Source organism: Nesoenas mayeri (assembly GCF_963082525.1).
Source record: "Nesoenas mayeri genome assembly, chromosome: 1".
Classification (NCBI taxonomy): Eukaryota; Metazoa; Chordata; class Aves; order Columbiformes; family Columbidae; genus Nesoenas; species Nesoenas mayeri.
This window is the reverse complement of record NC_137541.1, coordinates 119,301,567-119,324,266: the sequence shown is the minus strand read 5'-3', so window position 1 is coordinate 119,324,266 and position 22,700 is coordinate 119,301,567. Positions and strand designations below refer to the sequence as shown.

Genomic DNA, 22,700 nt, shown 5'->3' with positions numbered 1-22,700 from the left:
CTGGATATTTTATTGTACTAATGATACACTATCATTCAAACTCCTGTTTCATTGGGAAGATGGTAAAAGTTGTAAAACTAAGCGAGTTAGAAGAAACACAAATTGCACTTGGTTGGCAGTTGAGTTTAAGCAAGAAGTACATCGCATACCTTCTGCCTTCACTGTGATTTGAGAATTAATTAAATGAACACCAGCAACAAAGGAGTGAGAGCTCATGACAGAACATTAAAAGAGCTGATCCAAGAGAATTTTGTCTATTTAAGTGCTTTCAAAAGGACTTGACCTAAATGAATTTGACATTTAAGATGCTTAGAGAACTGACTGTCTGGACTCTGAGCTTGTAGTTGGTGAAGCGTAAAAGGCTGGATAAGGGCACCAGAAGTGCTTGTCTTCAAGAGGCAGAAAAAGGAGGTGGCAAAAGAATTTCTAGAGCAGTCAGGTCCCTGACTAAAAATAAATAAATACGTAAAATATGCTACTAGCTAGCCAGGCTGACAAGTAGTCAATACTAGGTTTAGTGAGAACAAATAATGCGAAACCAACCTAATGTATCTTTTTGTGGCAAGGTAACCAGTCTTGTCTAACTTTTTCACTCCCATGCATGCACCTGAGCACGATCATCACAAAGAAAACTCTCTTCTTACTCTGTTTCATTGTCTGGCAGTATTTCTCAGTCCTTTCAGAGAACAGGATTTAATCCAGTGCTTTAGCCTTTTCTTTTTAGAATGAAAGCCTTATAAAGGGCTGCTTGGACTGTATGCAGTCAATCAACCTGGAGCTTTAACAGACTATGAACAGACAGCAGATGGCAACTATGTAATAACTTTAACACTGATACAAAAGAGCACTAATTTGCAACTTTCCAAAAGATAAAACAAACATCTGTCTATTCGCCCACTCTGCAAACATTTAAGCTATGTTTAGGTTTTTATACACGAACAGTGCGATACTACAGCTGGCTTAAGCTGATCTAAAACTCCATTGCCCCTGCAGAAGGCTGTGGTCCCACCTTTGTGTCAGTGCTACTATTCACACAGTTTTACTCGCACTCACGTGGTTGAACAGTAACTGAATCAGCTCAATGATCTCACTTAAAAAAAACTCCCTCAGTTTTCAGACAGATCAGAAAACTGGCTTGACTTACCAGATGCTCATTCATGTCAACAGAAAAGGAGGCGAGTAGGCTGGAAGCAAACTACTTCCAAGGAGGGTGATGAAAGGGGCATGGTTGCACATCATAGCAGATGCTGGATTTCCTTGCTAATCTTGTTTAAAGCACACCCTCGCAAACAACTGGAAGTGCGGTGTGGAGGTAGAAATGAGCAGTAGGAAGAGGGCAGGAATTCTTTAACTAACTTTTCCACTGATAAAAAAATATATATATATATACAGCGCAGGTAACCCTACTGAAGTCAACTACATACTCCAGCTGAACTGCTTCCAGTGTCCAGAGTCAGGCATATGCATCAATTTTTGCTTGTTCAGAGCTTAAGTTAATGGTAGCTCTCCCTGCTCAGCACCCAAAGAGTCAGTTCCTTCATAAATTGATTTGAATGCACAAAAACAAGCCATGAATTAAAAGGCAGGCTGGGAACCGTACTTGGGTCTTCATCAGCGTGTTTCTACTGCTTGTGACTGTGGTAGCTGAACAAATCAGAACACAAGGTAATAAAAATCATGTGGCTTCCTTGTAAGGCTGAGAACTCTTCTTTAGAGGCAGAAGACTGAGGCACATGATAATTTGCTGGAGAAGAAATAAACTCCTTGCTGTAGAGACAGTAACAGAACTTTCTCTGTATTTTATGTGATCTAGTAAGGAAACAACTGTTTGGGGGCTTTAGAAAGGTTTTTCAGATATTACTTTTTAATACATCTTACTTCATGGACTTATATGCCAAAAATCAAATGAGGGCAACCACTCCTCTCTCAGATGCTACACTTTAAAGCCCGTGCAAAATAACAGCACTGCTTAATGATCCAGTTTTGAGATTTTTTTTTTCGAAAGACAAATATTGTGCTTTTTCATAGCTGCTTTCTTAGAAACTACTGAACTATTCTTGCTGACATTCTTCCTCCATAAGGATAATAAAAAGCTCTGCTTTCAGAAGCTTATTTGACAAGTATTAAACAATCCAAATGTTACATATATCTCATTAGCAGCTCTGTTTATGATGGTATAGAGCCTGTGCAAAGTGAAAAAATACAAATAATAATATTAAAAAAAAATTAATTACATTCATGTAAGCAGTGAATGACTAACACAGCTGTTTCTGTGGTATTAAGGAAAAGAATGCCTAGTTTTAAATTTTCTTTCTCAAAGCCCTGAGAACAAAAAAGTTGTTCTGCATGAGTTCCTCAAGCTCCGTCTTGCTCTGCTTCCTGGCAGGCACCATCATTTTTAAGTACATTTTAAGGCACGTTTTTTCCGCTGTTAGCTGTGCTGCAGGGCACCATCTCCGAGGTCATTATCAAAGGGTTTCTTTTGTCAGCCTGGCAGCTGTCTCCTCTTGCCTCCACAAAGCCAAGGGCTAGTTTGGTCACACCAAAATCCACAACGGCCCATGGTGCCAGAGCCGCAGCGAGACATTATGCTGGTTCTACAGACTCCAGTGGACCTGCGCCAGTTTACCTAATCGGAGGATCTGGCTCCATGAGAACAAGTCCCCAATGACTCACGTCCACCTCACACCTGGTGTTCATGGGAAGAAGTTGTTTTTCAAGCTGGGTCCCACAAATCCCAGCAAATAATGTCTCATTTCTCATAGAGCTTCTGTCTTCTAGGAGGCACTGAATAAATTACGTGTTCAATGAAGATACTTGCTTAACACGGACCCCGTGTCACACTATGTGGTGGGACAAAAAGGCAGAGTGTGCCAGAACATTGTTGTCAGCAGGCATGTTCCACAGGCACTTCTGTGGGACAGCACTTGCTGGAGAGAAAGCGACTTCAGAATCATGCTGAAAAAATCAGCAGAAACAAAAATCTAGTTTTCAAACTGAATAGATTTACGCAGTTATTTTAGTACAAATAACTAGCATTAAAAATGTATAGTTTGGTATCAAAATAAGGGGGGGGAAAGCCTCTTTGCACCAAAGTGCTTTCATTCAGATAGATATTTTGGTTTGCTTTGTACATGCATACCAGCATCTTGGAGTGCTACTGTAACACTGAAATCTTAATATAAAATTTGAAAAAACTCCAAAGAAACGACTTTGAAATCCACTGTTGCTAACTTATATTGCCTAGTAAATACACAAGTGTTAACAAAGCTTCTGTATAGAAATTTATATATGAATGTAAATTCTAAACTAGATGCTTGATGAGAACAAGGATGTTACTTTTTAGATTAGCAGCAAGGCCCTTTTGTGAATGCAAACACTGAATAATAAGGAACAGGTACCTAAGCAGCGGTAGAATAAAACTCTGGAGTGTCATTAAGCAGCACAAAAAGGGAAATGATTTTAAAATATCAGTTAAAAAAATAGGTCTCCCGTAACAAATTATCATCCCATTGTATCTGTCCCCACAATTGATTTTGTCTTCCAAAATGTATTTAATAGGCTCACAGGAAGTTGTAGACATTTAGAACTTACAAGTCATACCCTTGCCCTGCTAGTGTGGTTCCACAGCTCAAGTACAAATATATAATGCCATGTTTAAATCTGTCATGTGAAGCCCTGAATGGGCTTTATGTAAATTAATCTTGGTACCTGCAACACAACTTGCACGGAAGGCAGCAACCTCCAGATCTCATCCAGCAGGCATGGGATGGAGATCTGCCCAAAGGAGTAAATTGTTGGATATTGGATTAGAGGATTCTGGTAAGCTATTGAAAAAGATCTGGAAGAGGCTCCTCTGTATTCTGGTTGACTAATACTTTCCATTATAAAGGACTCTTTCTCTGGGAAGCATTAACACCTCTGTTGTTTGTTGCAGGCCTTTGATATTTAGCAGGAGAAATCCCAGAGGCTATAGTGGTACCTATGCATTGCCCAGAGAAACGTGAGTCAGTTTTACCCCTATTGTAAAGTATTAAAAGTGCTGTGTCTCTGATTCATGCACACAGGCAGATAAAATCAGGCTGCCACCCACATCTCTCTCACCTGCCCCCACTGCACTGATGGCTCAGCTGCTCTTGAAGCAGTGGCTGAATTGTCACAAATTCCAGTCCGGCATATTTAATAATACTAAAACCTGAGCACAAAGATCGCAGCTGTCTGCAAAGCAGGAACTTTCAAGGCAGCAACAAGGTACACAGCTGTGGGAGGAGATTTGTACTGCCGTCACATTTAATCTGCCTGTTTTCGTGACAGGGGCCTTAAATTCCTTTCCTCTCTCTGGCCAAGATTGCTAAACATTGTAGACAACCTGGTTGCGAGGCTGAAGCAGCAGCAAACACTGCTGTCTGAGCATGGTGCAGAGGTGTTACTTAGAGCCCCATCCAGCAAGCTCCACTCCAATTCCTAATGCAGCCATAGCACAGACCCTTCACTTGGCTCACTGTCCATGTGCTCTTCGTGACAGCTTTTTGTGAGGGCAGAAGGAACAGTTCATGTAAAAGTGTAACAGCTCTTATGCTGATGCCACCTCCTCAACCACTCCTGCTAGCCTTTGTGAGGGCCCCAGGCAGAGCATGATGGTCTTCCAGCTGTGGGGATGAGAGGAAAGGAGTCCTTTCCCTTTCTTTTCCTTTTCCCTTTCCCTGGCCCCATGCACTGCTCTAGCACATCCTCCTTGTCCTCACACAGCAGCAGTGGTGGGCAGTTGGGTGATGAGGGGCCAGTTCATGGGAGACACTTTTCTATCAGGTAGCCTAGTTTTGCTCAAACTATTCCCAATCTGACACTGCATTCTGCTTGGCTGGGGACTCAATCATGTGCAGGCCAATTGCTTGTCCTGGGCTCTCAGTATCAGTTTGTCTGCGTAAAGGAATGAACATTGAGGAAGCAGTGGTGATGCAACACTGCTTTGCTGACGTGCTGAAAGGTGCTTGTAAAGCGGTGCAGCTTTCTTCTCAGGGAAGACCTCTGGGTCCTCACGGGACGCTGGCTTGTAGTAGCTAATCTACGCTAAGTTAGTCATCTAGCTGACTTCTCATGTGTGTAAATCTTTGGCATTTTGGTTGGAGGGCTCATTCAGTTCTTCTTTAAAAAAAACCAAAACCAAAAATGTTTCAAAAATTGTAAGTCACTTTAACTGTGATGAAAGATACCCGGCTTTTTGTCTATGCCCTTTATACAAGAATCAAATAGAAGTCTTTGCCAAGTACTTTTCCTAACAGTTTAACATAACTATGGCTATGTGGAATTATTTATGAAAATACAATTAGGTACAGTTAGCTATGCTGCCAATATTATTAATTTACTTTCTCATCATTGTACATGCAGCACCCAACAAATGACTGTAAAATTTCCCCTATGGCAAATAGTACATAAATCCTGAACTCAGTTCTATGAACATCTTTAGCTGTTTTATTTAGACATAAACCTCTTTTTTCTCTAAATGTATTCATTTAATGATACACTGTAGCTCATAATTCCCTTATAATAATGTGTCTCTTATAACTCTTGAAATAATTTTAAAGACACTAAGTAAAGCTAAGAAACCTGCCAAAATTGTAAATTTTTATATACATCTGACAAGCTGTTGTCTCTAATAAATAACATAGTGGGCTACTGAAAAATTGGATGTTTTACCTACCAGTTCAAACTGTCTCATACATTGGCTCAACACTTTACCCATGGGCTATATTTTTTAATAAATACCCCCCACACACACACATATACATATTCTATATGAATATACAGAACTTACAAGCTTCTTCTCCAAAAGGCTATATATGAAAGTAGCACATGTGCATAATATTGTCTGTATCTTGCATATATTCTCTAAGGACATTAGAATAATTTAACATGAAAGCAGAGAAAACACAATATTATATTCAAGATTTGACAAGGATAAAAATGAAGACTTTAAAACACATTTAGTTTAAAAAAAATAAACTTCTTCTGAAGAGCATAGTTTTCACAGTAAAAAAATCCACAAAAAAAGGTTGTTTTTCTAGAAAGCTGTCTGAATTCCCAAGCCCAGTTCCATTTCTACTTGTTTTTCCTTTACATTCACTGGTCTTGCTTCATTGGTTTTAGCAGAAGTACAACAGCATTCAAACAGCTGTATGGTAGTTTGAAGTTGAGAATACACAGGCTCTGGTGTAGAAGTCTCTGTTTCTACCAGAACATTTTCTCCAGTACTTTGTGACCATGGCTGAAGCTGTGTGAAATGTACTTCTGCTGTTGAAGTGTCTCCTCCTTCTCTTCCAAAATTGTTTGGACTTGGTGAAGACTTATTTGTTACCATCTTGTTATTAGGAGCCTGACCTAAATCTGTGAGAGCATCATGTACTGTTAAATTCAAACTCAAATGAACCTCATCATCTTCTTTCAATCTAAAGGAATAAAATTAAAAATATTGAAAATTCGAGCTACAAATACAGCATTTACAGCAGAACATAAGAATAACATGCAATTAGATTGCTAAAACTAAGAATGTCAGCAATTAAAAGAAAAATTAGATTGCTATTTTTCACGTGGCACTCAAACAAAATATACTCTATGTGAAGGAACACTTGCAAAAGGGTTCCAAAAAGTATTTTTTATCAAAAATACATCACTTAACAGAAAATAAGAAATACATATTCATAATTATATTTTATTTGCTGGATTTTCTTGTCTCAAAATGGAGAGTATGGCTTGTTTATACTACAGAAGCTGTTGATATATTTATGTACTCTCTTTGGTGGATACAACTTGAAGGCTCAAAAAATTACTTTTGACAATCTAGGTTACAAGATTTTAACACTGGTAAAAGCCAGAAAAGCAAAAAGACTTCTTTTTTTCCTTGGTTTTACCACCTTTACACAAGGTTTTCCATCATGATAGTGAAACCTATGTAGAGTCATTGAAGGCTTGCATGTATGTATATAATAAAAAAGAATTCTTTGTTGAAAAGGGGAAAACCACACTAACTAGCTGGAAACCTTTTTGAAGTTAACCTCTTAAAATGTTTAAAATTTATGGGTTTTAGAACTTGTCTGATTTAAGGAACCCCGGTGAACATGGAAATTCTCTGCATTGGCCATCAGTGCTGCAGATATGTCCAATAGCAGTATGACACACAGCTTTCACGAAAATATATACATTTTACAATGTAACAGTGATCCTAACTCAGAAAGATGAAGAAACAGGCAACAAGTGTGCATAAACTAGAGTGGCCAAAACTGCATTTTAATGTTGTGGCCAGACTCACCTGATTAAAAGTTATGTAAGCTTTACACACTTTATAGTCTCTCTATTTTGAGGTAACACACTAGTTCTAAGGATGGAGTACCAGCATGAGGAGAAAGGTGACATTGGATTTTAATCCCTGAAAGGGGGTGGGGTTGGCCAGAGTTCCAGACTGTCAATAAGCAACTGCACGCACCTAAGGTAAGCACCAAAATCTACAGGAAACGATGAGTCAGGTATTTGCATAATACTTGCAAGAGTCCAAGAAATGTGTGCAAATAAATACTTGATTTGACGGAAAAATGAAACATTTAATTAATTCACAAGAAACTAAACACACATAAATTTGTAACTTTAGTCTCATTTATAGCAATATATTCTATTCTGCTATTTAATATACTCACCACATGCACTCTCTTGTAAGGCCTTCTCAAAGTTTGTAAAGTCTGTGAAGTAAAACCACATCCTTCAACATCACAGCTGTAGGCATCTGAATCATTGTGTGTTTCAACATGTTTATGCAGATCATACGCATTCTTAAAACTGAAAACAAGGTAAAACAAATAACAGATATAATAGTACAGAGAAGTAGTCTTGTGGTTAGTGTTTAGGACTGGGAGGTAGTAATTTTTGGCTCTGAGAATGGCAAGTGAAAGCGGAAATGTGTAAATCTCTACCTCAGTTTTTCCACCTGTGTAAGGGGGATAGTACAGACACCTCTTTGATGTGCTCTAGATTTCATTTTCCATTCCCTGTTTCTTCCCACACATCCACGCCATGCCCAAATCTGGGTAATTTTTCTACAGCCATGTTGCAAGGCATCACCCTCTCTTTCTGTTCACACAGAGAAAATTCTTGCCCATTATCCATCAGGCACTTCATCCTTCCTGATCTAGAAACTCAGATTATTTCCTTCTGTTCACCCACAGTGTGAACGCAAAACTACTTAAATATTTGTTCACTTTATCCCACTTCCAGTATACAAATGCTAGGCCTCTCATCCTCTCTGGCAAAGTTAAACATAATTTGTTGATGCTTATATATTCAACTTGGTCTATCACATCACATCACAATGCCACTTTCTTTTTATCTTTTTACATTATGTCATGGCTTTGTGGCATCTTATGGTGAAAGCAGAAAAGAAACCACAACAGAAAAATACAAGTGAATACAGCAGAAGGTATAGTAAGCCTGTGGCAGAAAAATCACTCGAAGGAGAAGACTGTGACTCTCCCAGCAGACAGCAAGCAATCATGGCAAAAACCACAGTTTAAGGCACTACTGCTACACATTTCAACTTGCCGCGATGACCATTTAATAGTACACAGCGTCCTGCCAAAAAAATTCACCTTTTAACACTACTTGCACCAGAAGTTCATGAACTACAGTGTTTCGGCAGCTGAACACAGATGAACAGCATATTAATCTATTAGATTTCTGCATTTAACAGTTGATTATTTTTGTGGTTGAAAACTTTTATTTCTTCACTAACTTCTATGTAAAATACTAACTCGATTCTACAGTTTTGCTCTCACAGCTATGAGCCTCAAATTTTCTTACCTGCTGTCCCAGAGGTGACAATGGAAGGGATGTTCATCACAGTGTTGGAATCTGATGTGTGCCTTCAGCAAGGAGACACTTGTGCATACCATATGACAAAAAGCACACATAACATGACTAACTAAAAAATATAGTAGAAAGAACAATACTTTAAGTTCTGTACCACAGCTTCACCAGAACATCGTCTGCTATGATATATGACAAAAAGTGCATTAAAATACCATATTAAAATTAACAGACTGTAATGCATCCAGGAACAAAATGTACAGAGGAAAAAAATACAAAAATGGAATGGAGATACAATGAAGTGAGTAGTGTAACAATGGTCAACCTTACAACGTTTCAAACTATATTAAAAAAATAGATGGTAAGGGAAAAAACATAGAGGATCACGTTTCACTCTCTAGGCACTTAGAAAAAGGATTATCATCATCTTGCCCTTGGCATTTTGGGAGGATTTCTAAAAGGTGCATGTTGTCTGGAGGCATTCTGACAGACAAGCACTGGCAAATCTACTTTTAGTGTTTAAGGTATTACCGCTCTTCAAAAAGGTGGCAGAAGGAATATGTGTCTGTCCTCCGCCTCCCCATTTCACATTCGGGTATATTTGCTTAAGGCAAAATAACACTTGGTGCCAGCTACGCTGCCAGACTACGAACTACAATGGCTGAGACGCAGGTTTGCTCTGATGACTCTGGAACCGAGGAGAACCTCTGGCTGATTGGCAGGCAGGACTGTAACATCTTAAGCTGAACAAATGCTTGCTTTGCTGCATATGAATCAGCGACCTAATGAATGCAGTAGGAAGAGCCTTAGTAAAGAAGTTTTGGATTTAGACAAAATCTGTTACATTAAGGACCTCGAATGAAAACACTATCTTATAATCAGCCCAGTGCTTTACAAGTGGCCAAAGAAAACCATGCAGTTGAAGTGCTCATGTTTTCTCAAAAAAAGGAAGTACATCTAATGTATTGTAACTATTCTGGAATCACTCCCTGCACAGGCACTTTTTCCTCATAGTTTGTCTTCAACCGCAAGATTATTTTTTTTTCTCTCCCTAAAATAATTAGCTTCATATGGAAAGCTAATCTGGAAGAACTTCTGCAAAACTGCATCAGCAAAGTTCAGCAATCTCTTGAAACAGGAGTATCCAACAGTTTAGTTAGTTGTCTGGCATGTAAATGTGTCCACGTAGGGAATTATTTCAGAATACCTAGAGCATTTACATTCACATCACAGCTTATTTCAGAATAATTTCTTATAGGTAGGCAAGTTCTTTAGAAGACAATTTCAATATTTATCTATACCAGCTATTATGAAATATGCTGGGGTAAGAATCTGAAAATATCATGTCTGCACTGGCAGTCTGAATTAACATGCAGACATGTACGCTGCCAGAATTTTTAAAGAAAGCTGAATCATGAACCAGGGAAGTAAATGCCTCTAATAACTGAAGGGATTTAGCTTGTGCCTAAACAGTTGGACCCAGGAATGCCTCCCAGCTCCCTCAGCCAAGTTCACATTGCAGCTGGTTTGCTGTGGCTTACTGGGACCTGACACAGGTTCACATCACCTATGTTTAGGCACCTTGTGATTTTTCCTGGCTGTGCAAATAGAACATGGTCTGAATTATCAGGGGACAAGGACAGCCAGGCACATTGTACAATTTACAAATTCTTTAGGTGCAGCCAGAGTCACCAGAAACAAATATGTCAGTTAGCCACTTGCTTTATTTAATATATCAAATCTATCTTAATGTGTATTATGCTTTAAGAAAACCAACAGCATATTTAAACTGCTTCATTAACTAATAAAAACAAAACAAAAAATTAATTTGTATTTATTTCCAGTTTCTATGTAAAATTGCCTTGAGGAAAAGGAATAGAAATATTCTAGTTAACAAAATAAAAATAATCCTCTGTTTTCCAATATAAAATATAAAAATTAAGATACTTTAGTTAGATGCATGCCAACTATAAAACCATTAAAATACGAACATTGTCAGTTCTGGTAGTTCACAATAAGCATAAATCAAATGCATAACTGTTTAAGCATCAATGTGTTGACTTGCAGACAATAAAAAGTCATGTTTCTTTAAGAATGCAACTAGAAAGTAGAATCTTCCCTGACTGAGCAAGCCTGCACAAAGCTACTTGTATGTTTGTACAAACTAAATGACTGGTGCCCAGGTCTGGCTACATGGTTCAAATATTCCTGTTCCCAAAGAACAGACCCACCCGCCTCTCAGCTTCCGCATTTCCTGTATGTCCAACAGCAATATCACATGTTTCCTTGTGCTTGGATGCTGCAGGATTCTTTCCCAGCAAGTCATAGCTGTTGTAGTATAACTCGTGGGAATAATTTGGGGACCTGAGGGAGATTGTGGTTAGGTCAAGGAAGGACTACACCATTTGAGTGAGGCCAACTATGTACAGCAAGGTGAGCAGAGTCGCAGGCCAAGCTAAAATACAGCTTTGGCTTTAACCATGCCCCTGGTCGTGAAAGCAAGTAAACAGGGATGCAAGTGAAGAACAAGCATCTGCACGGGAGCTACTGCAAAATAGGAAAGCCTCTTAAACTTTCTTATCAGAAGGCACAAAGAAGGGAATTGCCATGCTTCAGAGAGACCGGCAATGAAATTCCTACTGTCCAGTATTTGTAACATAGTTGCCCTAGTTCCATATATTAATTTTCTTAGCTGATATAATGATACTTATAATAACTCTGCAGTTTAACAAACCTGTTCTGTACAAGGTGACCTTGAGAAAAGTACTTTTTATTTTTCAGAGCTCTGACTTACCATGTCCCCTCATGTGATCTCGTAGAAGCCTTTCATTGGCAAAATGTTTCTGACAGTTCTGGCAAACAAATATTCGTTCTGAATTTAAATACAAACTATTTAGTGGCAATACAAATAACTTACGAAAGATTTATTAATTAATAACCTATAGTTGCCAGTGTCATGAATAAACTAACAAAGCATTGAGACAGTTTAAATATTCTTCTTCATTACCAAACTCCTCAGATGAAAATTTAGTTTGGGCTTAATGAAAACGATTTTTTATCAGTGAGTTAATTGTATCCTAAACAGAACAACAATCTGTTCAAAACACTAACAGTCTGAAATTTGAGCTCTTCTGTCAATTACCTAGAATAGATCTACTTTCCACCACCAAAACATCCACAGTTCTTAAATATATTTCAAACACTTGAAACCAGGAAAAAACAAGCACCTCTCCCTTCCTCTTTAGCATGCAGGAAAGTTTGCCAACTAATACAGAGTTGATCAAGGTAGGGAGTGTTCTGGTGAAGAAAATACTTACTGGAAAAGCAAAACTAAAAAGAAAAATTTGCCTTTTCATTTGAAAGTAGTTAGATGCTCATAGGGATCACTTGCATAGATTTTTGTAATCCAAGCCTGGCGTCTGTGGACTTTCTTCGATAGTCTAAAGACTTTCCCATTCACAGGCAGTTTCCCAGTGTCTAGGGAACGTCATACCGGTGCCATGGGCACTAAGGGAAGAGAGGCAGTGAGGTGTTACAGCTGCCAAACAAGTAGCTGTTCTGCTGAAACATGGATCTAAGAGTGTTCCGTTGCTCACTTTCTTTACCCTAATTCGTCAGACATGCAGAGTCAAGAGAACTTCTATGCTTTATGAAAACAACTGTCTTCCTGGAGCAAACCATGTTTTCATGCACCTGACTTCTACAAAAAAATAGAAATATTTATGAAATTACATGTCCACGTTATCACAAAGCACCTTAAATGAAAATCCCTTCTAGATATAAACATAAATTAGTATATTCACTTACTATCTTCTGAAACTTGTTTCTTCACATGGTCAAAAAACTTAGTGTTATTCAAGAACATTCCTCCACAAGTAGGACATGCTACAACTCTTTCTTGTGCAGGAGTTCTTAAATGTTCCCATAATTTACGCTTTTCTTTAAGTACACCTAAACAATCTAAAACAAACAAACAAGAAAAAAAAAATCTGCACATGAGTACTGTAGTCTTTCTTATGTAGAAACAGAAAAGGCTATTACATACTTACGTCTTACTGTTATATTTCAAGCAACACACACAAAAAAGCTCCTTCTAGGGGAAAAAAAAAATAATCAGACTGGTACTATTACAAACATCACATGACATTAAGCCCACAAATATCCATTCCAAAGCCAGATTATTTGTTACTAATCAGAATTCTTCAAGACACGTTGCTCATGTGTTCCTCTTACGAAAATTTCAGTTTTGAATCAGCAGAGAGCATGCTACTATACTTTCTATTCTCATGTATCAAAGATTTTGCCTCCATGTGTGTGTTCATACAGTAGAACAGAGATAAGATTCTTTAGTACTTCTGTTGCCCCTCCCCATCACAGAACTCCAGCAATCTGCACGGTCTCTGGAAAATCAGGAGAACAAGATGAGGCAGTGAGTACGTGTCAACTGTACATCTCCATGAACTCTGCTCACTGGTCTTTTTTTTTTTTTGAATCTTTACATTTTCTGTCTTAACATACATGTTCACACAGTAGTTAACAGCAAGCAATCTGCTATCCACCGAACAATCCTTGCATATAAGTAGCTATGTGCTCATATCTCTTGACATCAAGAACAGCTTGGTACTGTGGACATAGTGTAAGTTTTAACAATAGAAGTAGAAAGCCGGGGCTATTGACATGTGGCACTTAGGGGGAAAATGCCTAGTATGTGAACATATTGGTGTAAATGAAGCTGAAAAACTACTTTCAGGAGTAACTTCAGACAGATGTGAAGGAATTGTGTACCCTGTCACATAAGGAAAAGCAGCCATTAGTCTCTCTCATCTACCTAACAAAGATAACAGCTATGCAGAAAGCTACTCCCCTTGCAGAACAGCCCACTCTTGCTGTACCCTTACAAATTCAAACAACTCAGACCACCAGCTGGTACGCTGAGGGTCCCTGGAAAAGACTGATCACTTCCCACCTGTTGTCCCAGTTCCATGACAACTGCCTCCTCACGGAAGACCTTACTGAGACCTTACTGGCCTGTGCTTGCTTGTTGAAAAAGTTGAAAGTTGTCTTTCACTGCCTGGACATTATGATTCACTTTCAAGTGCATAACACCACCCTGAATGTCAAGATCTCAGACTACAACATACCCTGTAAGACTCAGGACCTATTATTTTGTTCCAAGGCAGGATCAATTATACCTTGGCCTCAAAAGAGGTCTTCTCACTTCCTCAGTGATAGACAATCTCCATAATTTCAACAGGCAACCGCTACAGTATTTTAAAATACCCTATTAAAATGGCTTTCCTAACTTATAACTTGCACCTCTCTTGTTAGAACTGAAGCTCATCACTTCTCATCATTTCTAGCACAGACATGGAGAACAGATGATTTAACTCTTCCTAGCAGCAGGGCATTTCTTAAACATATCAGAAGACATACCATGTACCTTTTCTTTCACATTTCCCTTTTCCCCATTCTGTTATTTAGCCTGTACAGTCAGAGGAGTCCCTTCACATGTCATAATGGGCTGTTATTTTCAACAGCTATAATCACAGTGATGTGTGATTTTTGTTCCTCTCAGGACTACAAATTCTACACTATCAAGATACAGGAGTGAGTTCTGCAGCCAAAAAAAAAAAAAAAAAAAATAGTGCTAATCTCAAATCTAAAAAATTGCTAATCTCAAGAGGGAAAGGAACAAAATGATGTTGCCTTGTACCCACTGATGGGATTTTGTCACCATTGCAGTGAACAGCTAACCCCAAAAGTAACTTTAACCCATAAATTGAAAAGACACATATCTAAGGAGGTTCACCAAGGGGATTCCAACCAAGCCTGGACTTTGCTGACACATTTTACAAGACATAGCCAAACTGATTAGTTTAAAGCTAGCACAGAATGATCTATTCCAGGACCTGAGTCCCACAAGCTGTTTCATTATTCTTCAGCAGAAAGTCTTTTCTTCTGGAGAGGTTCTGCTAACACAGTGTGTAGCTCTGAAGCTGAATGGCATGCAAATCAAACAGCAGTTCATAGTTTAGCCCTTACTCAAACAATCAAGGCATCTGCTATGAAAGACTGTCAGTGGATTGTGGCTTCTACAATACAGCCAAAGGCAGAACATCAGCTTTGAAACCATGACAATGATTCAACACAAGAGGTAGCTAGCAATATAGAGAATGCATTAAAATGCTCATTCTTATCACAGAGTTGAGAAAAACTAGGATGGCAATGTGTGTGCTTCCCTTGTTTAATGGGAACAGATAAAGGAAAGCAAAGAGTAAGCTCACCATTAAAGATTAGCATGAGGAAAACAACCCTGATCCTGAGCAGTAGAATATAAATGAAAAGTCTGTTTGAATAGTATGTGAACCACAGGCAGAATTATGAGGAAACCCAAACCTGGTCAATACTGGCAATTCTCAACTTAGACTAATTGGGAGTTGAGGTCATTCAACCCTATGGATGACAGGAACTACTCCACTTGATTCATGGTGCCTATAAAATAGAAATGTTTCTGCAACTATTTAAGATAGATGAAAAAATATCTGAAGATCTCTCACAAGTTCCTATACAATATGTAGCACTAAGCGAATTTTATAACAAAAGCTGCATTGAAATACTTTTTGAAACAATTTTTTATATGAACTATCTTTCCAGTGACAGTAGACAGCTTTCTTCTGATCTGCAACAGTTTCTTCCTCAGTAGCATAGGCATGAATAGCAACATGTTGACAAAACCACACTGGGTTATTGAAGGTAATCTAAAAACAAAATGGAAGCAAGGAGAAGACACAATATTTTTGGCAGGAAATCAGCAGACAGGAACTTCGAATTAAGTGTTTTTAGAAACCAAACAGACATCAGTAAATATTGCAGTAACTTTTAATTAACTCACCCCAACACAGGGACAATTACATCAACTACAAAGATGTAGAACATTCTACAGTATCCACCACAGAAAACATGTACAGAATTTTCACCTACCATCTAGTAGTTGAAAAGTCTGTCTAGACTAATTGAGTGAATGCTACCCATTCTTTGGGGCAGGGATCTTTCTGTTAATGTATTTCTGCTGATTTATTTCTTCGGTATATTTTTACCTCCTCTCTTCACTTTTACCTGCTCCTATTCATAAGAAGGCTATGAGGGCAGTGCAAGTAATTCCAACAGAAATGGCAAGACTGCACAACAATTAAAGTGAATTAGGTGTTATGGACACAGCACTCCACAAGTCAGTACTTAAGTGACAAGGGGGAACTAAACCTTAATTAGCTTCTGCCTCACTCCAAATAAATCCACACCTGCAGAGTGAAAATAGACTGCATATTGCATTTTCCTCAAGTAACACAGGGTGTCATTCAGCCACATACTATCATCAGCCACAATTCAAAGGTTTCCTCTTGGTTCCAAATAATTTAACCCCTTAACCTCTCTGCTGTGCTGGCACCATTTTGTAAGGCTACACATTGAACTGGGACAAGGAATTGATCTAGCTTTCATCCAGATCAAAACACTGGGGAGAGGAAATGGGCAACAGGTGAAATTCCTTAGGCTGATATTGCCACCCCTGATAGCTGCCAAACAAAAAGGACCTGGGGGTGCTGGTTGACAGCTGGCTGAACATGAGTCAGCAGTGTTCCCAGGTGGCCAAAAAGGCCAACAGCATCCTGGCTTGTATCAGAACTAGTATGGCCAGGAAGACTAGAGAACTGATTGTCCTCCTGTACTCAGCACTGGTGAGGCCATACCTCAAATCCTGTGTTCAGTTTTGGATCCTTCACTACAAGACAGACATTGAGGTGCTGGAGAGAGTTCAGAGGAGGCAATGAAGCTGGTGAGGGGTCTGGAGCACAAGTCTGATGAGGAGCAGCTGAGGGAACTGGGGCTGTTTAGTCTGGAGAAAAGGAGGCTGAGGGGAGACCTTATTGCTGTCTAGAACTGCCTGAAAGGAGGTTGTAGTATGGAGGGTGTTGGTCTCTTCTCCCAAGTAGCAAGTGATAGGACAAGAGGAAATGGCCTCAAGTTGTGCCAAGGGAGGTTTAGATTGGATATTAGGATAAATTTCTTCACAGAAAGGGTTGTCAGGCTTTGGAACAGGCTGCCCAGGAAAGTAGTTGACTCACCCTCCCTGGAGGTGTTTATAAGACCCATATATGAGGTTCCTAGGGACATGGTTTAGAGGTGCACTTGGCAGCATTTAGGTTAATAGTTGGACTTGAGGATTTTAAAGGTCTTTTCCAACCAAAATGATTCTATGAATCTTATTTAAACACCTTTTGTTTTTAATTATTTTTTTAAGAAAAAAATATAAATAAAAATTAGATTTAGAATTATCTGGTTTTAATCATCCTAATCTTAGTAGAGTGGATTAAACTAAGCTGCTAGGCATCCTATGTGCAGAACAGAGCATTCACACAAGGAGTTAATGCAGGCAAACTACTGCATTTTAAATTCATACTCTAATGTATTTCACAAGAGCTCCCTTAGGGAGACAAGCCCTTATTTCCTCTGAAGGGCTTGAAACATGATCTGAGAAAACCAAGGTCCTGTGTATATGAAAACATATAGGCATATTAAGGTGAATCAACTATAAGTATTGAGCTAGACTGTGATCGAAAGCCTCTTCACTTCTTGATCAGAGTAACCATATGGGTGTTAATCCCATTTTAATTTGTTGGCACCTTCTCTCTAAGTGTTCTGTTGGAACTTTCTTAAACATTTTTTTATATGTAAATAGGAGAGGAGAGAATTTTTTGGGGCTGTTGCCTGAGTCAGAAGCTTTACCTTTGGGGAAACTGAATCTGACACAGTAGGAGGCACCACAAGAGTCAAGGGAAGCTGTATGGGTGATTCTCAAAGAGAATTATATTCATAACTGTGGGAACATATTTGCAGGAGGGTGGGAAAGGCAAGTAGTTTTCCTTGCCCTCAAAGTTCTCTTTCGCAGCGTGCCCTACCCCACCTCCTGGGTCTAGTCTAGCCTGCCTACTAAGTTGGGAAACATTCTTTTAATTAATAAAATTCACAACATAGTTTGAACTTGAAAAAACATGTATAAAAAGATTTAAGAAAATGCTACGGACTACAGGATTCTATTGGCCAAACCTGCCCAGTTACATAAATAGAAAATGAAAGATGAAATCGATTAACAGGAAGATTTTTCTTCTTTTTTTTTTTTTTTTTAAACATGTTTTCCAAAATACTGTGCTTACTGACATACAGCAAAATCAAATTCTGAGGGCTTTGAAGTTTTTCTGAACCTCTTCATTTTTAAAACAAATAGACTAGTCACAGCAGTATGTGAGTAAAGACTGATTGCTACATATTAAAAAGCATTAATAACAAAAATAACTACTGTAAAAAATGATTCCTATAATCTATGAGCCATAATGGCAATAAGATTTATTTGTAGCAATAGTTTGTAATCAAACTACGTAAATAACACAAAAGTTATCATAAATAAAGCTCTGTATTATATGTTTAGGCTTCCAGTTTTAAAAATAAGAGAATGAGGTACTTCCATGCTTAATTCACTAGTAAATAAAAGCTTTCATTTACAGAGCTGTAGTTTCTCACAGATTGGCTCAACAACAGAATTACCTCTTCATATAAAATTCACTCTCAGATTTTTATGTTGTTCCTTATTACATGCAAGGAAAACTAATTAAAAGAGAGGTATCAAAGCATTATATAAGTATAGATATTCTAAATTCAAAGCCAAAAGAGCCAGAATGATATTTCTAGACTTCCTGTTCAGGAATAACATATAGGTGAGGAGGCATTCACCTTCTATATATGCTATGGCACAAATAATTTGTGAGCTGAAACCTTAAGAGGAAATTGGAAATAACTTCAGATCTAGTAAGGAGAAGGTTAGCAAAGCAAAGAATGGGCTATCACCGCCATCAGAAAACAAAAGTAATCTCACTCCATCACTGCAGTATATTTACTCAAACATCACACTGATTCTAATTCAACAATGTGATGCACGTGAGGGATACAAGACCTATGTAAATCACCACCAGTCTGACATTCCCTTCAACAGAAATGTTTTCAGCCTCATTAGTGTTTGTTTATAACCTCAAAAAGCATAGTTTATGTCATAAATTGTTTTTATCACAACTTTGATATAAAGAAGTCATTGATAATAGAGAACTAGGATTTAAGAATGATAATACATGAATCACTGAAAGGCCTAGAGAGACATAAAGAAAAAAGTATCAAAGGCCTTTGTTTCAATTTGTTGTTCAATATTAATAAATCTACATCAGATTTGCCCATATGTGGTTTGCAAAATTGTTTACTTTTACAGGTTTTCTGGTTTTTCCAGTACAACGCATTTCAGTTGTTTCTTCCTCACCAATATTTTATGTTTTCAGTTATATCATTTAACTCAAATTAAACAAAAACCTCATCAGACATGAAAAAGATAATGCAGACCAGATAGACAATTTTCCTGAACTATTACTTTCTCTAAAAACTATCTTGCTCAACAGTTACACAGAAGGAGATGGTAAGAAAATGTCATCTGCAAGGCATCACACTTGTGGATGCAAAAGTAATGCTCACTAGCCATAAATAACAGCTGAGGTTCTAAGGCCAACAGTGACAGAGAAAGTGCTTTGCTATAACGTTATATCAATATGATGTCACTTCTGATCAGCAATGAACACCTCCAAAAAGAAGGAAAAAAAATGTATATAGGCAGCACTATATATGTTAACATTGTTAATAAAGGTAGCAGCTGCTAATCATCTTTGTTTACTTGATTCAGAAACAGCACAGTCAAAACTCAATGGATAATGATTTTATTTCATACAAGACACCAAAAAGTGGTCAAGATACAAACTCTTTTTAGTTGAAACCAACCTTTGCCACATTTGGATATCAGACTTACATGAACAGCCCATTGCAAATCTCTGATTTTTGTCCCTCCCCAAAATATTCCTGCTGACTATGGAAATGTCATATGTTCTGTTGCCTTTCTTCAGACATACAATAAATGCTCTGGAGCTGTCTACAAACTACTAAGTCCATTATTTTATCATTAAATTATATTGAAGTTTTGAATATATGCTCTTAAAACACAAGAGAAGTTGCATCTTTGTCAAAAAGATTATTTTAGTCACCACAAAAAGAAAGAAAATTTGAATCGAAGGTCACAGATAAGATGCAAATATGTTGTTTACATTTTTGTGAGTGCTATTGTAATAATTAGCATTATTACTTCCAAAGAGAGTGGAAAACATTGTTCAGAGGTAAGATTAGCAAAAATTCCCAATAGTGAGTCAAATCCTAAGAACACAAAGGTAAAGTTAAGAAAGGAAAACATAGCAAGATCCTAACATGTTTCACTTACATCACAGTTCTCCCAATGGCAAACAAACTCCTCTGAAGTCTTTGGTAACTGATGCCAGCTACGGCTGTTCTGCAAACGTGCTGGCAAACCATGGTGCAGTGCCCGTACCTGAGAACCTATGAATTTCATTTTGGTGTGGTAACTGTGAAAACTGACATGCATGATCAGCGCTCTGGGATCTTTCGCCCCAAATTCACAACTTCTCCATGAACACTGGTACTACTCTAAACACAAGAAAGACGCAACATTTTACAGAACACTGCATGAAATCTGCAACTATGTGCCACAACAGTGAGAATGCCAGTAGTAACTTCACAATCTGCAAGTACGCTCAGCAGAGAAGCCGGTAATTGCTATCTACAGATAATGCACTCAATAAAACTTGCAAATCTCAGTGGCAAATAGGTTTTCCACTGTCTCACAACTGCAGCAATACTAGAGTGCTTTGTACCTTAAAACACAACTTTTTACAGAAAGGCACTTCATAGATTCATTAGGAAAATTTTGTCAAAATAAGTATTTTCTTAGGTATATATTATGACACTTCTTAGCTTAGGTCATGGAGGCATTGTTAATGTTAGTCTAATGCTACTTTTTTCACCTTTAATTAAAGCTCATTCACCTTTAATTAAAATGTCTACACCTGTAATTATACTTGATTACAGTCTTAAGAATAAAGAACAGGATGCACAGGAGCCAAAATAGCTATATTAAAAAATCAGGTATATTATTGCTGTTACATCCATAGAGACTGCCTATCATTTTCTGCAGAATCAGATTTTTTGGTTTTCCTTTTAAGTACACTTAACACTATTAAAAAGATGTAAAATACAATACCATCATAAAATAACACCGGTGTATGTATTCAAATGAGGCAAATACCACACAAACAATAAAAGTTTCATTTTTTCTATAAAGATTCATACATGTGCTACTTTGAACTTAAAATTCTTAAGCATCAGGCTAGTTCCCTGAAAGGGAAGAATTCTGACATTCAGAAACAGTTTGCTAAGTTCTGTTTTACACAATTGCATCTGCTGAGGCCCTAACCTTAGAAAAAAAAAATCCTCAGCAGTAGTTCTCATGACATCACCTCTCCAGTCTCTTTCCATATTATAATAGTAATATAGTAACAGCTATCAATACAAACAAAAAAACAGGAAAATCAGATACGAAGTAAAAAGCAGGTATAAACCCTTGTCTAAGGGCTTCATGCAGCTGGGTATCAGAAAAGCTATGAACATCTGCAGTGCAGGTAAAGTGAAGGCCATTTTATTTTCTAGGCTAGGAATAATTTTCCAACCTGCAATGTAATCTCAGTGACAGATGAGACATAACTGACCAGGGGGTGCTGTAGGTACTCTTCTAAGTGTTCTGCAATATGATTACAAAATTCCTCCATGCATTTCCCTACAAAGGAGTATTCTTTCCACTCAGATAGTAATATCAGTTCAGTGTTCTTAAATTTGCTCCCAGGGGGGCCATCGCCCAAGATCATTAGATGTACAGAGAAGTTTTAGTTATCATATTACATTTCTGTAAATTTCTCTTGTAAAAATAGCAGTTAAGATTACATGACCCTAGATGACATGAGTGTTTTTTGGTTGGTTTTGGTTTGTAGTGGTTTTTTTTCATTGTTGCTTTTTTGTTTGGTTGGGTTTTTTTTTGTTTGTTTTTTTTTTTTTAATCACTAGATGTGTTATTTTAAGAATTTAAGGCCATAATTCGCAAACATTTACACCTTGCCAGAAGGCACAAGTTGTAACATTTTCATGAGAACCATACAATAAGAGTCTTATGATCACCATCCCAAACATATGCTGAAGATGCCTTCATTGCAATTTAACTTCACAGCATTACTGCAAAACCTCTTTCCACATGGTAGCCATTACCAAAAGTGTAATTTTGACAGTTACTTTAGCCTGACATCAGTAGGGGCTCCTATTGAACAAGGCTGGTTCCATCCACCCCTTCTTGTTCTTCTGAAGATCCAGCTCCGGAGTTGGCACAGCCAGGTACTAAATGAATGAGAAAACTGATCCAACTGAAAGCTAATTTTTTGGGGGGAATGATAAACAGACAGCTAAATCACTTTTCTGCTCAACTTGATACATGTTCATATCAGTGTAAAGAAAGCAACAGGAATATACACCAAGGTGAAACATGTCAACTGTTTTTTCATGACCGAACAGATATAACAGCAAACTTCATTAAAAACTACTGGCCCATTATAAGTGGTTTTCTATCCCCCTGCGCTTCCCTGTTTTACCAGCTTCAAAGATCTGCCCATTCAGCTGCTCAGAGCACCACTCCCTGACTTGCATTATTCCCAGCAATCTGAATTAGTTTTAAGAGTTTAAATAGCCTCCAAGCAGATCAGCTGTTGGATCTCAGCCAACAGCAGACTTTGGAAAGAGGATGGTAACAAGCAGCTGGGAGGAGGTTCTTCATTTTCTCATCAACACATACAAATCTGGAAGACAAACTCTGTCCA

General features: G+C 38.0%; 1 protein-coding gene across 1 annotated transcript; it reads right to left on the bottom strand.

Annotated features, from left to right (window-relative positions):
• Window positions 1–6,431: 6,431 nt before the first annotated feature.
• LOC308046335 (histone H4 transcription factor-like) lies at window positions 6,432–22,143 on the bottom strand (the record flags this gene model as incomplete). Its single annotated transcript, XM_080354077.1, has 7 exons — window positions 21,549–22,143; window positions 20,235–20,425; window positions 12,658–12,884; window positions 11,645–11,722; window positions 8,845–8,965; window positions 7,689–7,827; window positions 6,432–6,446 (listed from the first exon to the last, which is right to left on the bottom strand). Exons 1-7 carry the CDS (start codon window positions 21,702–21,704, stop codon window positions 6,432–6,434), a joined length of 927 nt encoding a protein of 308 aa, XP_080210203.1. The 5' UTR covers window positions 21,705–22,143.
• Between the last annotated feature and the right edge of the window lie 557 nt (window positions 22,144–22,700).